We start from the raw sequence: 13,697 nt of genomic DNA, 5'->3' as shown, positions 1-13,697 counted from the left end.
ACCAGTGGCTGTGTTTCTGGGAATAAGTTAAGAGTTTTCTTCTGCAAGGCTTCAAAGCTTAGTAGTGTGGATTATCAGGTGGCATGAAATGAATTATAGTTATCTGCACCTTTATGGTACTTTTCAGAAGAGAGTTTAGAAAATGAGCAGCTAAGTGTGGCTGCTTCTCACCACCATCATGTGAAGTAAGTGAATATTCACATTTAGAGATGGGAGCCTGCTGTATTGGGTAAGGCAGTGATGTGGCTGGATGCCATCTTGTCAAGAGCAGAATTCAGTGTCTTGCTTTCACTCCATTGCTGTAGGAACTGTGTGCCCCTCTCCTCAAGGCAGCAGTCATCGCACTCCTGCCTCTCTGCTCTTCCAGCCCTCAACTTACAACTCCTTGTATGATTAGACATCACAATGAATCTTTCTCCTGAAATTTGACTAAGGTCTGGCTCCTAAAAGGGAAGTCTGTAAAGAGAACATTACTCAGAACCTGGCATGTGGAGGTGATGTTTCACATGTTCCTGTGCTTCCACCAATTCCCATGCCCTGCTGGCTGGACTGCAGCAAGATCCAAGCACAGTCCCTTTGTCCATCCTTCCTTCTTGCTTCCCCTCCCTCCTCCCTCCCTCCACCCCCAGAGAGGCTGTCCTACTATGCTGGTTTTTTTTCCATCCCCCCATCCTCCCCAGCTGTACTATAAGTCCCTAATCAAGCTGCCCTTGCCTCAGAGGACAGCTCAGGGGACAGGGAGCGGGTCCCAGCAGCAGGATGGCTCAGGGCGTCTTGGGGCTCCTGCGGCCCTTGCGGAGCCGACTGAGTGCCAGCAGAACTCGCCTCGTTCTTCTCTGTGGTGTGACTGAGCAGCACCACGGCCCAGCAAGGTGGTGGGCAGAGAGGGGCTTCAGCTCCACGCACCAGGATGCCCCCGGGGAATCCAGGTGGGTCAAATGCTGCCTTGCTGCATCCAGAGGGACGGGCAGGCACCTCTGCCTTGCCCCGTGGCAGGAAGAGGAGAAGCCATGGCCTCTGGGAGGTGGAGGATGAGACCACCGCCTTGGGTGAGCAGACGCTGGTGGGGAGGAAGGTGATGCCAGGACCCAGCCTGAGAGGTGCTGCTTCCCATCCCTGGAGCTGTGGGGACCTGTCAGAGGTGCTAGTCCTGCCTCCAGAGCCGTGGGGACCACAGATAGTGGCTGGGAACTGGCTCATGAAGGTGACAAAGAGGCACAAGAGCCCTTTGGCCCATTTCCACAGCAGGAACTACTGCAGGCTCCCTGCCAGCCTTTCCTCTCTGCTTTAGGGATAGTTCAGGAAGAAAAGGTTAAATAAATGTAATTTGTGGATCTCCTAGACTAGTGTGAGCTGGGTGAGGCTGTAATCTGCTAGGCATTGAGAGAGGGATCCAATCATTGCAGAAAATACAATAAACTATTTTGCTATCTGACCTTAGAGAAAAGTCATAGTGATAACCCTGCTTGGTGGGATTTATGAAGACTCCTTATCAATGGGATTTCTTTCTAATTGGTTTGTTGCTTATGAAATTATCTCTGACAGTACTTGTAGGCATCTTGTTGGTTTGTATGGCCTTGGAAAGTATCTTTTAGGGAAAACATTGTCAGGGGAAAGAACTGCTTTCCTGAAACCTCCTTCATCACTTTCCTGTGCCACAAAAGGGTTGAGATTTTATTATTTAAAAGGAAAGAATTGGTAGGCATACACTGAATTTGCAGTGTTGAGTTTATCACACCCTGGTAAGATCTTTCCAAACCTCTGACCATTATCCAGCTGAAATATCAATTTGATTGCAGCACTAAGTGGAATTCTGTCACTTTACCATTTCTATTGTGTAACAAATTATTTCACCCATAAAGATAAACCAAACATTGCCTAGAAACATGCCTATTTGCCATACAAATGGAATAAATTACTCTGATCCATCAAAAATGAGGAGGATTTTTTTGTTGAGTTTTGACATTTGAGGGCTAGTCATTAAATTGCATATTTAGAAATACCTGTCGGTGTCTTTATGAAGGAAACTGGTGTACATTGTCAATCTCATGAAAGAGAAGCTTCTGCCACTGGAGAATGCCCTGGGCTTTGGGATGATGGGCACTTGGGTAGATTCACACTGAGAGTTACTGGACAAAAGGCCCAACCACTTCCAGGGTGCTGCCTTCTTTCAGCCCAGGAGCTGAGGCCTTTGGGTAACTGGGACCTCCTATATCTAAGTGAGCATTTGGTATGTGCACTAAGAAAAAAAAACAGTGTTTGCTCATGTGCTTCCTGTAGCAAATATAACCGTCTCAGGATATGCTTGTCTTGGTGAGAAATCCTGAACACTGCTGTCAAAGTAGGATCCTTCTCCAGATTGGTGTGAGAGCCAGGTCAGGAGGAGATGAACTGGACGCTGTTTCCCTCTCATTTGTAGATTCCCTTTCTGCAGTTATCATTAAGACAAGCTGATGGCCATGTTCCTAACTCTTGGCCAGATTAAATCTTGCAGGCTGTCAAAATAATTAGCAATTTTTCTTGAGCGTGGATCACATCAGCTCAGAGGAAGTTACTCAGCCCAGTAGCTGGGGCTGGGCATGTCTCACCACAAGAAGGCTCCCTGTGATGGAGTTAAGGAAAGGCGTGGGCACTTCATGGAAGAAAAAGCAGCAGAAAAGGAACAATTATCAAGTAATCCCCTTGGGAAGGGAAGGGGAAGCAGAACATGAACGACAACAGCCCTTCTTGCTCGATTAGTATCTGATCCTGAGCACTTTGCTTGTAATTGCATCCCTCTACCCAGGATTAACAGCCCAGGCCTGGGACCTGCAAATGCTCTGCCTGCCTACACATGCTCCCTCTGCCAGCCAGCCCAAGCAGGGGCAGCATGTGAAGAGCACCTGCACTTGTTCGTGCACAGATAGACATTTATCCTGTGGGCTGTTTGATATAGTGGGAAATATTTTGGGGCAACTCAGATTTGGCTGCCACTGAGAACTGATAATTTGAATTTTTTCTTAGGTGCATGGCGTAATCCTTTGAGAAAGTGCTTGTGTGCACATTTCCCTCCAAGTGCCACGTCTCAAGCACTCAGCCAAAAGACCTCAATTGTGGATGTGCAGAAAAGGGTGGACTCCTCTGATTTTTGCAAATTTGTCTTACAGCTCTGAGGATCGGGTGACAGTGCATTTTATAAATCGGGATGGAGAACGACTAACCACCACAGCCAAAGAAGGGGAGAGTTTGCTGGAAGTGGTAGTCAATCACAACTTGGCCATTGATGGATTTGGTAGGTGCTGCAGCAGGGTATGTGCTGTTAGGGCCAGCGGGTACTTAGGAACAGTGCAACAGTACATATGACACTGTATTCTGCCAAGACCATAAACAAGCTTCCCTTCCCCACCAGCTGCTTGCTGGGTGGCTCACTGTGCTGAGATGGCAATGTAACCTCACACTGTCACACTGGCATTCCAGCAGCCTCTGTCAGTGCTTTTGGCTGCATGGAGCTGATGTAAAAATTTGCAAACTGATGGTGATTCTCCCAGAGAAGAGGCAGGCTGGAAACTGCATCCATCTGTTGTGTTTCCTATCATCTCTTTTGACATGCTCCAGATCTGTTAAAGGGCCGTTTCTCACACTGTTCCCAAAGATGGTCTCTCTCACCCCCTTATTTTTCCTGATTTGCTGTCCTTCCCTTGCTTCTCCACCAGGTGCCTGTGAAGGGACATTAGCCTGCTCTACCTGTCACCTCATCTTTGACAAGGACACCTTCCAAAAGCTTGATGCCATCTCAGATGAAGAGCTAGACATGCTGGACTTGGCATATGGACTTACTGACACGTAAGCCTCCCTGCTGATTGCAGCAGATCCTCAAGCCTCTGAGGCAGATTCCCACCACATGGCACCTCTTTCCAAGGGGATGGGGCTTGTTCTGCATTATAGCTGTGGCTTGAGAGCTGCTTTCTCTTGAAGGGCCAGCAGATCTTTAACAGGAGCTTTAGTGAAAACTCATCCTGAACCAGACATCCCAGCGTGGGTGGGGGATTTCTCCCTTTACTTTGGGAACAGAGGAGCCTCACTTCATGTTTTCTTCTCAGATCACGCCTTGGCTGCCAGGTGTGCGTTAAGAAGTCGATGGATGGTGTGACAGTGAGGGTCCCCATGGATGTGTCGGACATGAGGAGGCAGCTGGAGGTTGGAAAGCAAGGCAAACAGTAACTGGAAACGACTGCTGCACAGCTTACACCCTCCTTTAGGTGTGGCAGGGTACTGAGCTCTTGGTTGACACTATTGCTTTTTGTGGCTGGCTTGCAGTAGGCCATAAAGGTCTGATTCAGTATAAAAGGCGTGTTTGGCAAATCTCTTATTTGAACAAGGCAGCATGCTTAATAGGGTCTTTGGTATGTATTTTAAGTGTTTAAATGCTCTGCTGAACGCAACTGGATTAAAGTGTATGGCTTTATATTTCCCTGGGTGGGTGTCAGTAAATATCTCTACTGTATGTGACTCACTTTCTCCTTTGAAATTTAAGAATTCTGCTGTTTCAAGTAACTGCTGAGAATTTTGCAAGGCTTGGCTCTTTAAAAGTAGAGCAGACTTTTCCAATTTGGGAAACTTAAGAAGAGATTGCTGTTTGCAAGTCAGTGTACTGATGGGCTTGGTGATGTAGGTGACTTGAGTTTGGTCAGCAAGAGCATGCTGAGAACATTTGTGTGCTGGTAGTTCCTGTAAGCAGGAATCACTTCTATGAACTTGAGATGTTTTGGGTCCCTGAATTGTTCTGTGCTGTGAGCAGCCACTTTCTCCAAATGCTAAGTTTGCTGTACTATCTCACATGTCAAATAAAATTCTATCAATGAGCTTTTTAGACCTACAAGATGCACTGTTCTGGCACCATGAGCCTGGCTGAAATAGAAGGAGATGGATGGAAATTTGGTTGGCCGCATTAAGCGCAGTACTGCCAGCTGATCCAAGGAGGTGATTGTCCTGCTGTACTCAGCCCTGGTGGGGCCTCACCTGGAATACTGCAGGTAGTGTTGGGTACCAAATGTAAAAAAGACATGAATCTGTTAGAAAGGGTCCACAGCAGGACCACGAGAATGATGAAAGGTCAGGAAGGGAAGCCTTATGAGGAGTGGCTGAGGTCACTTGGTTTGCTCAGCCTGGAGGAGACCGAGGTCAGACCTCATTGTGGTCTTCAACATCTTCACAAGGGGAAGCAGAGGTGCAGGTGCCAAGCTCTTCAGTCTCATGACCAGTGGCAGGACTCGAGAAAATGGCACGAATTGGAGTCGGGGGAGGTTTAGGTTGGATCCCAGGATTAGGTTCTTCACCCAGAGGGTGGCTGGGCACTGGAACAGACTCCCCAGGGCAGCAGCACCCAGCCTGAGTTAAGAATCGTGTGGACAATATTCCTCGGCACATTATGGCATTCTTGACACGTCCTGCACAGGGCCTGGAGTCGGACTCGATGATCCTGAAGGGTCCCTTCCAACTCAATTCATTCTGTGATTTTACAGTTCTGGGATTTACGGAACGTCAGGGCGACCTTGGGGCCTAGGCCGCGGGGCTGCTGAGGCGGCGCTCTGCCGCCAGGGGGCGCGCGGGGCGGCGGCTGCGAGGAGGAGGAGGAGGATGAGGAGGAGGAGGATGATGAGGAGGATGAGGAGGAGGATGAGGAGGAGGATGATGAGGCCGCAGTGGCGGCGGGGCCCTGCGATGTGCCCGTCCCTCCTCCCTCCTCTCGCCCTGACCGGTGCCTGGGCCTGTCTCGGGGAGCCACACTTGCCATTTGTGTCTAATGGTCTCTGTGCACCTCCATGCCTTCCTACTGCGGGCCTGCTGTCCCTGTGGGCACAGGTGATGAGTGGCACTCTGTGAATCCTCTCAATAGCCTTTGTCTTCTTCTCTGATCCTTCATGCAAAAATCTGTACAAATGTTTATCCGTGTCAGAATTTACCCTTAGCAGAAGGGTACCGGCAGGAAGGATTTCTGGCATGGGCCAGAACCATGTGCTGTAAGAGGTGATGGCAGCAGGGTGGGTTTCTTCAGGGTCCCAGCCCTGTTTGGGGACCACGGATGTGGTGATGCACTAAGGCTTCAGGCTTGTGACTGGCATGTGACAGATAGCCCTTTGCTTTGTCAATACATCAGAAAAATCTTCCAGGCTGTGCCTGTTTCTCCCAAACCCCTTCTCCTCCAACTTGTCCCAGGTTTACTGTAAAAGAAGCAAAGAGAATAAATATAGATTAAATGAAAGCAGCTAAGCCACTACCTTCAGTAGCACTTCAAGTCTCTCCCCTTCCTGATGCCTCCACTTGCAAAGCCAAGGTGATCTGGAGCTTTGCAGTCCCACTCCTCAATCCCCGCCTTGTTATGAGCTTGAAGCTGGAGCCCAGGCTGCTGCTGGAAGATGCCAGCTCTCTGCACACATCCTGGCAGGGTGGCAAGGGAGGGAGCAGCTTCTGGCTTGGAAGGGTTGAATGAATGCTGTGTTCCTCTTCAGAGTGTGGGTGACTTCTGAAGAAAGAGTTTCTAGGACAAGCTGTTAGCATGGAAATGCAGGGAGTCGAGTAGCCCGTGCTGCTCTGGTGGGGCTGGCTGTCCCTCGAAGGTGCCCTGGGATAACGGAGAGGCCTCCTCACAAAGGAGCTACTGCAAAGGAGAGTATGTCTTGGAAGACTTTCCTGATAGTTGAAACATCAGAAATAGAATTGGAAAGTTTAAAGTAAACTACAGCTGCCTCAGGCACTTCTGTCATGTTTCTGTCAGCCTGCAGGATAAGGAAAGAAATCATATATCCTGAACAGAAATAAGATGAGGCTGAACTGCATGAGTCATTTCTCTTCAAGGCAGATGAGCTGGACTTGTTTGGCCTTGGTCTAAATTGGGAGCAGGCCCTGAAGGCTCCTCGCTTCCTGGATGGTGACCATGGAACACGACTTCCCAGGAGCCTGCAGCTGGTGGGGCAGTGGGTAGGGCTTTCAGTGTGTGACAGGCCAGCGTGGTCTAACTGATCTGAATAAGGGCAGAGAAAGAAGGGAAACCTGTTTGCCTTTCAGGGCTATACATTAAGGGAAAGTGTGGCCTTTCTGGGGCAGAAAGCCAACCAAGTGTCTGTGTATTTGTTATTTCTTGTTACGAGCAAGTTGGGGGCTGTGAAACATTTTCAAGATTGATCTCTGAGTTGCATTATTGTTTGGCTCATAGAAAAGGAGGGCTGCAGAATTCCAAGCCCAGAACTCTGGTTTGTGTTACGTTTTGCAGGATTTTGTTTTGTTTAAAATAAAGAAAAATGCTATAATACAGAGCTAGGTTAGAGCAGCTACCCAGGGAACTGTGCCCACATTGGGCAGCCTAAGATGAGGCAAAGAAAATTGGTGTTTTCCCAACCTTACCCAGTGTTTCTCTAAACTAATCTAACTTTCTTGTGATCTTTTTAGGTGATGCAAATTATGAGCTCTTACTCTGCATTTGGTTCAGGTCCCCTGTGTTTGACTGAGCCCAGCCACTGAGTTTACATCTGTTAGTATGTTTGGAATACAGAATCATCTCTCTTCCAAGAACAGGCAGACTTTTCTTATAATATTTAGTGCTGTTTCTCCTTCTTGAAAAGACAGGAGTAATGCCTAGACTGCTGTGCTGGCAGAAGGCTTCTCGCCAGTGTGGCCAGCCTGGCAGACCTGGGCTGGGAGGTGAGTGTGTTTCACAGTTCAGTGCAAATGCCACCACCCTGACACGGGGGAGAGGGGAGCAGGAGCAAGGGAACAAAAGGTGACAACACCACGACGACAACTTGTGTGTCTTTTATTAAAACAGTTACAACTGTAGCTCTGGAAAAAAAGACTGTGGATGCCTTATTGCTGTTCATGTGTGAGGAAAATTATGTTGGTGGTGGAGTTGTGTTATGATTATATACACCTGTCATTATACAAGGGCCACAAAGGTGATCTGGGACAGAGAGTGCCACATCTGAGAGGTAAACACCCTTCATCTAACAAAACAAACTGTATACACCTTGGAAAGTGGGCTCTGGGCTTCCCCCTGTTCCCTTGCCCTTTGATGATGTGAATTTGGAGTGCTGGGTCAGGTTCCTGTCACTGACCCTCACAGGCACCTGGCAGATGAGTGGAGGGATCTGACACTAGATAATTTTACAGAGGTGGCTTTCCCCTCCATGCAAGGACTGAACCATGGCAGCTGTCATGCAGCTCCAGCTCTGGCTATTAGCAGACACACAGCAGCTTGCAGGGATGCTTATTCCACAAGCACAGCCTTTCAGTCATGAGGATTCATGTATTTCTCTTTTCCTTCACCCCTTCATTGTTCACTGAGTAAAAGGATTGTCTCTCTGACAGATACCACCATAGAAATCTCTCACGTAACTTTCAAATGAACCATCCCAAACCTTTCAACCTGTGAGACCTTTCCCACTGTTTCCTTAAAACAACTTGTCAAACTAATGTGGTGGTCTCAGCATCTTTTTAGAGCTCAGCTGGCAGTTTCACAACCCTCTACCAAGACCCAATATGTCTGTGTCACTTCTGAGCATGGCTTTGAGGGATGCTTCAGCACTCCACTGGCTGCATATTTGGTGGTCCTTACCAGCAGCCTGCTTAGCACATCCCTGCCTGGAATTCCCCAAACTCCATTCTGCTGGAGTGCACAGGGCCCCATACTCTGCTGAGGGGGAACTCGGTGTTTCTCTGAGCCAGTGTCGGTGAAGAAGCCTGGACAGTTTCAGTTTATGGACTGACGACTTTCTGGCAAGATGTGACTTTGCTTCAACATCTACTCAGCAACGTTCCTGACAACTTCCACAACTCCTTGACCTCGTGCTAAAATCAAGCCCTACTCAAGTCCTTCTCAGCATGACTAGGAATTTACTCAGCTGCCTCATCCACACTGCCTCTAGAAAGGGGCATCAGCATTGACAGAAGATTGTCATCTTTCATTAGGACTGAAACTCCTAGCTACTGAGCTGCTCCCAGAGGACACAGAAGAACATTCACAGCCCTGCCAAAGTGACAGTACTAAAATTCTTTCTGGCAACTGTGTCTCTGTCAAATGTTAACTTTGGGGAAGGTATGAGAAGAAAGAATCACTGTGTAATTAATTCCAGAAAAATGCAATCTTAGGCTTAAAATGTTACACATGCTGTCTGTCAGAGAATGCTGCACTTTGGACTCTGGGTTCCAGCTGCTGATTTTGGAACCCAGCCTCAACTAATAATGGTTGAGGGCTGTGAGCTAGACCAGAACAGACAACAGATGAGCAGAGTGAAGCAGCAGTGATTTCTGGAATGAAGGTGAAGAATTTTCCTTTGGATGAATGATTGTGATGAACTGTGAATAATGGTGGGTTTTGTGCAAGTGTAAAGATTTTTAACTAATTATTAAAAGCGCTAGCTGTCTCTGTCGTCCAGTCATCCACCCACATCAGCAGCTGACTGGAGAAAATAAAGCAACATTTCTCTTTTCCTGCTATTAAAAAAATGGAGTCAGGCCCTGTACAGGTCAGCTAATTCAAGGACAGGGAGAGTCTGGTGGTATTCACTCCATTCCACACCCAGCCAGTGAAGTCTTTTCCATCAGAAAAGGGCATAAAGAAAACACAAGAAGAACCTCCCCCACCTCCCACCAAAATGAGTATTACATACACATTAGTGTCACTTTACACTTGTTGCCCCAGGCAGCCTGCTAAATTCTTCACACCCTGATCATATATTACAGAATATTTTCTGTTGCACATACACAAAAAAAAAAAATTAGTTCCTCCACAACCATCGCCTTAGACAAAAGTCTCTTCTGCAAACACAGCTGTGTCATGCTCCTCTGCGGCCACCTCTGCCAGAGGCTGGCTCCTGAGCCACTCCACCCTGCTCCGGAGGAGTTCCTTCTCCACTGCTTCCACCTCGGCTGTGGGACAGGGCTCGGTTTCATCGTGCTTGAAATAGTCCCTGATGGTGTTCCGGATGGAGTCAGGGAGGATGATGCGGATGGTGTGGCTGAACGTGTCCAAGCCCTTGCTCTGGGTTGGCGCCTGCGCCGTTTCCTCTGGTTGTCTCTCCAGCTCCTCAGGAGCAGAGGCACTTTGGGGGCTCTCTCTGTGCTTGGCCTGCAGGGATGGGACAGTTGGTTCATGGTGGTAGCGCCTGGAGATGGACTGCAGGACAAGGGGGGTGTTCTGCCCATAGAAAACTGTCTGGGGGATGTGGACTCTCACAGTCTGCAAGCTCTTGGACAGGCTCTGCTCACTGCTGCTGCTGGGTGAGTCTCCGTTGCTGGTGTTTGTCACAGATCTCTCCTCTTCTCCCACTTGAGATCCCCAAGAGCTTTCTTTATTTGGGGCCACATAAAAGGTTATCTTAGTGCGCTTCAGGCTTTCCTGGCTCAGAGGGCAGTCATCAATGCCTTTAATTTCTATGTTCTTCACTGTCTTCTCCCAGTGCTGCTGGTTGCTGACCTGTGGGGATGTCTCGCCGGATGGGCTGGCAGCTGCGTACTCAGGGCTTTCTTCAAACTCTTTGGTAAAATCCTGGCTCCTGAGCTCTGGGCCAGGGCACCCTGAACAACTCAGCTGTCTCTCCTCTTCTTCCCAGTCAATGTCAGTGAATGGGCTTCCCATGGCAGCTCTGCTGACACATGGAAAACCTTTCTGCTCTCCAAAGCAATGACTGGTCCCTCCAGCCTTGGGTTCACCCTCATGAAAACTGTCCAGATTGCACAGATGTAAAGGAGATGTGAAGGATTTGTGCCACTCTTTTTGGGACCTCTTGGCAGCTGTGGGAGACACAGCACGAAGCCTGGCAGAAGTGCCAAACATGAATGGCAGGGATGAGACATCTGTAGGACTAATGGCTGATGACTCTGAGCAGTAGGAGAAAGCACTGTCTAAGGAGCTAAGTGAGGAGGCAGATGGGGAGGTGGTGGTAGAGGACAGGCTGGAGAAGCTGGACCTGTTGGACAGGCTGGACTTCTGAAGGCTGAGCTGCTTCACCCTGGAGGTGGTCTGAGGAGATTGCAACAAGTTCTGCCTGGCCTTATTAACCCCAGGGCTTAGGCCTTCATCAATGAGCTTCTGGCTCTCCATCTGCAGCTGCCTGAGCCTGTGGATGTAGTCTGTGTGGCTGCTCATGATGGTGGCATCACAGCTGGACTGGCGGGCCACTGGCTCGTGGCTCTGTGCGGGCAGCTGGGAGCTGAGGCAGACGCTGGGCTCTGAGGAGCAGCGGTCCCGGGCCGGGCTGAGCGAGCGGATGGAGCCGATGGAGCAGAAGGAGCCATCCTCCTCCAGGAGCTCGTAGCTGTCTGCACTGGCGTTGGTCTGGGCTTTGCTTTGGTAGCAGGCTGTGATCTCGCTGAACAAGTCCCAGTCTTCCTGATCCTTATCAAGTAACAAGCTGCTGGGTGCTTCAAAAATGGCATCTGTTTCAGATTCCAGGTGGTGCTTTGGCTCTTCTGGATCACAGGTGGAAAACTCCAGCTCATCAGAGGAATCATCATGCTGAGCCAAGCCTATGTCTGGGGCAGAGGACACAAATTAATTTGTTGCCATTTATATAGTACCTCACAACCAAAACAGGGAAATAATACCAAACCCATGGAAAAACAAAGATGATCCATTATTCTCACAGGAAATAGTAAAGAAATTCTGGCTTCTCCAGTTTTCACCACCGGCCTGTATTCAAAGGATAGCTAACAGAGACAACTCCATCTCTTTCCATAGAAGCCATGTGGTTTAGCTTTATAGAACTAACTGGAAAATAAAAATACTGCTGGGACATGGCAGTGCTAAGGCTACACTAAATTCTTGCAATGGATAGAGTAGGTTTAACAGCAGCTATGGAGAAAGACAGCCATCTCTGGGGACACATTGGAGTTTCTGCACCTCAGCCCTCTGCTTTGCTATCTCCTCCTGCCTATGCTTGACAGGCAAAGGGAAAACCAAACCCAGCTGGTTTTCAATGCTATTCCTTAGAAGAAACATGAAGGTAAAGCAAACTCTTTTGTCTGAGGACTTTAAAGATTTTAAGTTTTAATTTTTAAAATTTAATTTAAAAAAAAAAGATTTAAAATATTTCTGGAAGATTTACTACCACCAACTTACCCAGAGATTCTGCTGAGTTTTTGGACTTCTTTATGTCAGGTCTTTGGAACAAGGAAGCAATATCACCCCCAAAAATCTCTCCTGAGTTTTCAATCAGAAACTGCACTAACAAGGCCACCTGGCAAAGACAGGAATTCACAGATTCAGTTTCATAAAAACAGAGCAAGTAAAATCATACGCAGATCATCTCTTTTTTTTTTTTTTTTACAGAGACGTAATTTCCTCCAGAAGCTGTTAATAATGTGGCAGTGCATCTGTAGGAACACCTGAGGCAAGAATATGAGCTATGTGAACTGCTACTGTGAGCCAGGTATAGCACATTCTGCAGTTTTCCTCACTATTGCTTGCACCTTGCAAGCTACAAGCAAGCATTCCTCCTTTCTGGTGCACTGTTATGCTCATTGCTTATTTTGTTCCAGCAGGGGTGGCAGTGTCCAGCTGCTCCAGTTTTCTTGTGCTTGCTTGGCCATATAGGAAGCTCATCTGGTGAAGCAATCACTGCTTCCCTTTTCACCCCGTACAGTCTGAGGGGCTAAACCCCTCCCCAGCATGGGCACAGCTGCACTGGGGCCTGGGTGCCACTCAGCCAGCACTGTCACTGGCCCTACGCCTTCCTTTAGACTACAAAAGGCAGTGCCCATAAAAAGCAGTGAAAGGGGAAAACAGAGGTTTTCCCAAACCCATGGAAGATTACCTTCTTTGTAGACCGGCTCTCCTCTTCAGGCCCAGTGGGACTCGGTAGCCACAGCATATTGGGTGCTATGCAAAGAGCCAGGTTAAAGGCATTCATCTGATTCACTCCAGAATTCTGCTCAATATGATGGAGGACTCCAAAGAGGTGTCTGAGTAAGATGAGGTTAGCCTCTGGAAGCTGTTTGACGAGACTGTTCAGGGAGTGGAAAAAAAGGAAAACAGTGCTGTTCACAAACATCTGCTCTTTGGATTCCAGGAGTTGCATCCCAAAGCTTTTTCCCCTTCCTGCCCCTTTGTACCCAGCCTGAGACATCCACATTTGATAATAAGGTGAATCTGTGTCACTCCCCTCCACCAACTCATGTGAGAGCCACAACTCTGCATCCAAATTGCCCACCTGCTCTGGTTCCAGAGCTGGAGGGACAAGGGCCTTGGGTCCAGAGTGTGTGGGAGGAACCCACAATGGCTTGGCTAAACAGGGAATGCCCAGAGGAGACAGGAGACAGCTCCAGGCCAGCAGCACGCCAGACCACGCCACTGCTGTGTCATGTGCTGTGGGGAACATGGATAAAGAAGGCCCAGGGTGAATGGTAAGGTTCAAAAACTGAGCCACAGTGGAATGAACAGGATATCCAGCAGGAGGCTGATAAACTGCTCATGCTCAGGGCAGCAGTTTCAAGGCAATAAAGCTGTTTTCAAGGTCCATGTCTCCACCTTGACAGGGCTGTTTCTTCTAACTGCTAATAAGATGATCAGCCTCATTTCATGCAGATAAGAATAAAGGTACTGTCATTAAAGATTTAATTCTGCTACCATAGATGCACTCCTAGTGGCTGAATTATTATGCCTTTTCAGTTTACTTGTTCTGGTAATTTGAACTAATCATCAGAAGAGAATTTTTAAATTACTTTTT

General features: G+C 48.2%; 2 protein-coding genes across 2 annotated transcripts in view; one reads left to right on the top strand and one right to left on the bottom strand.

The window, feature by feature from the left end:
* Positions 1 to 604: 604 nt before the first annotated feature.
* On the top strand, positions 605 to 4,794 carry LOC119695004 (adrenodoxin-like). Its single transcript, XM_038122763.1, has 4 exons — positions 605 to 929; positions 3,147 to 3,271; positions 3,693 to 3,822; positions 4,080 to 4,794. The coding sequence occupies exons 1-4, from the start codon at positions 760 to 762 to the stop codon at positions 4,198 to 4,200; spliced, it is 546 nt and encodes a 181-aa protein (XP_037978691.1). The 5' UTR covers positions 605 to 759; the 3' UTR covers positions 4,201 to 4,794.
* Positions 4,795 to 7,772: 2,978 nt separating this feature from the next.
* LOC119695018 (rho GTPase-activating protein 20-like) overlaps positions 7,773 to 13,697 on the bottom strand; it is a 30,602-nt gene continuing 24,677 nt past the window's right edge. The window contains exons 13-15 of the mRNA XM_038122793.1: positions 12,786 to 12,975; positions 12,092 to 12,209; positions 7,773 to 11,505 (exon numbers count right to left, since the gene is read on the bottom strand). Of these exons, the coding sequence (XP_037978721.1) occupies positions 9,773 to 11,505; positions 12,092 to 12,209; positions 12,786 to 12,975 (2,041 nt within the window). The 3' untranslated portion in view covers positions 7,773 to 9,772. The remainder of the gene's footprint in view (positions 11,506 to 12,091; positions 12,210 to 12,785; positions 12,976 to 13,697) is intronic.

Source organism: Motacilla alba, chromosome 4A (assembly GCF_015832195.1).
Source record: "Motacilla alba alba isolate MOTALB_02 chromosome 4A, Motacilla_alba_V1.0_pri, whole genome shotgun sequence".
Classification (NCBI taxonomy): Eukaryota; Metazoa; Chordata; class Aves; order Passeriformes; family Motacillidae; genus Motacilla; species Motacilla alba.
The sequence above is the reverse complement of the archived record's forward strand: the minus strand, read 5'-3'. Positions and strand labels throughout refer to the sequence as shown.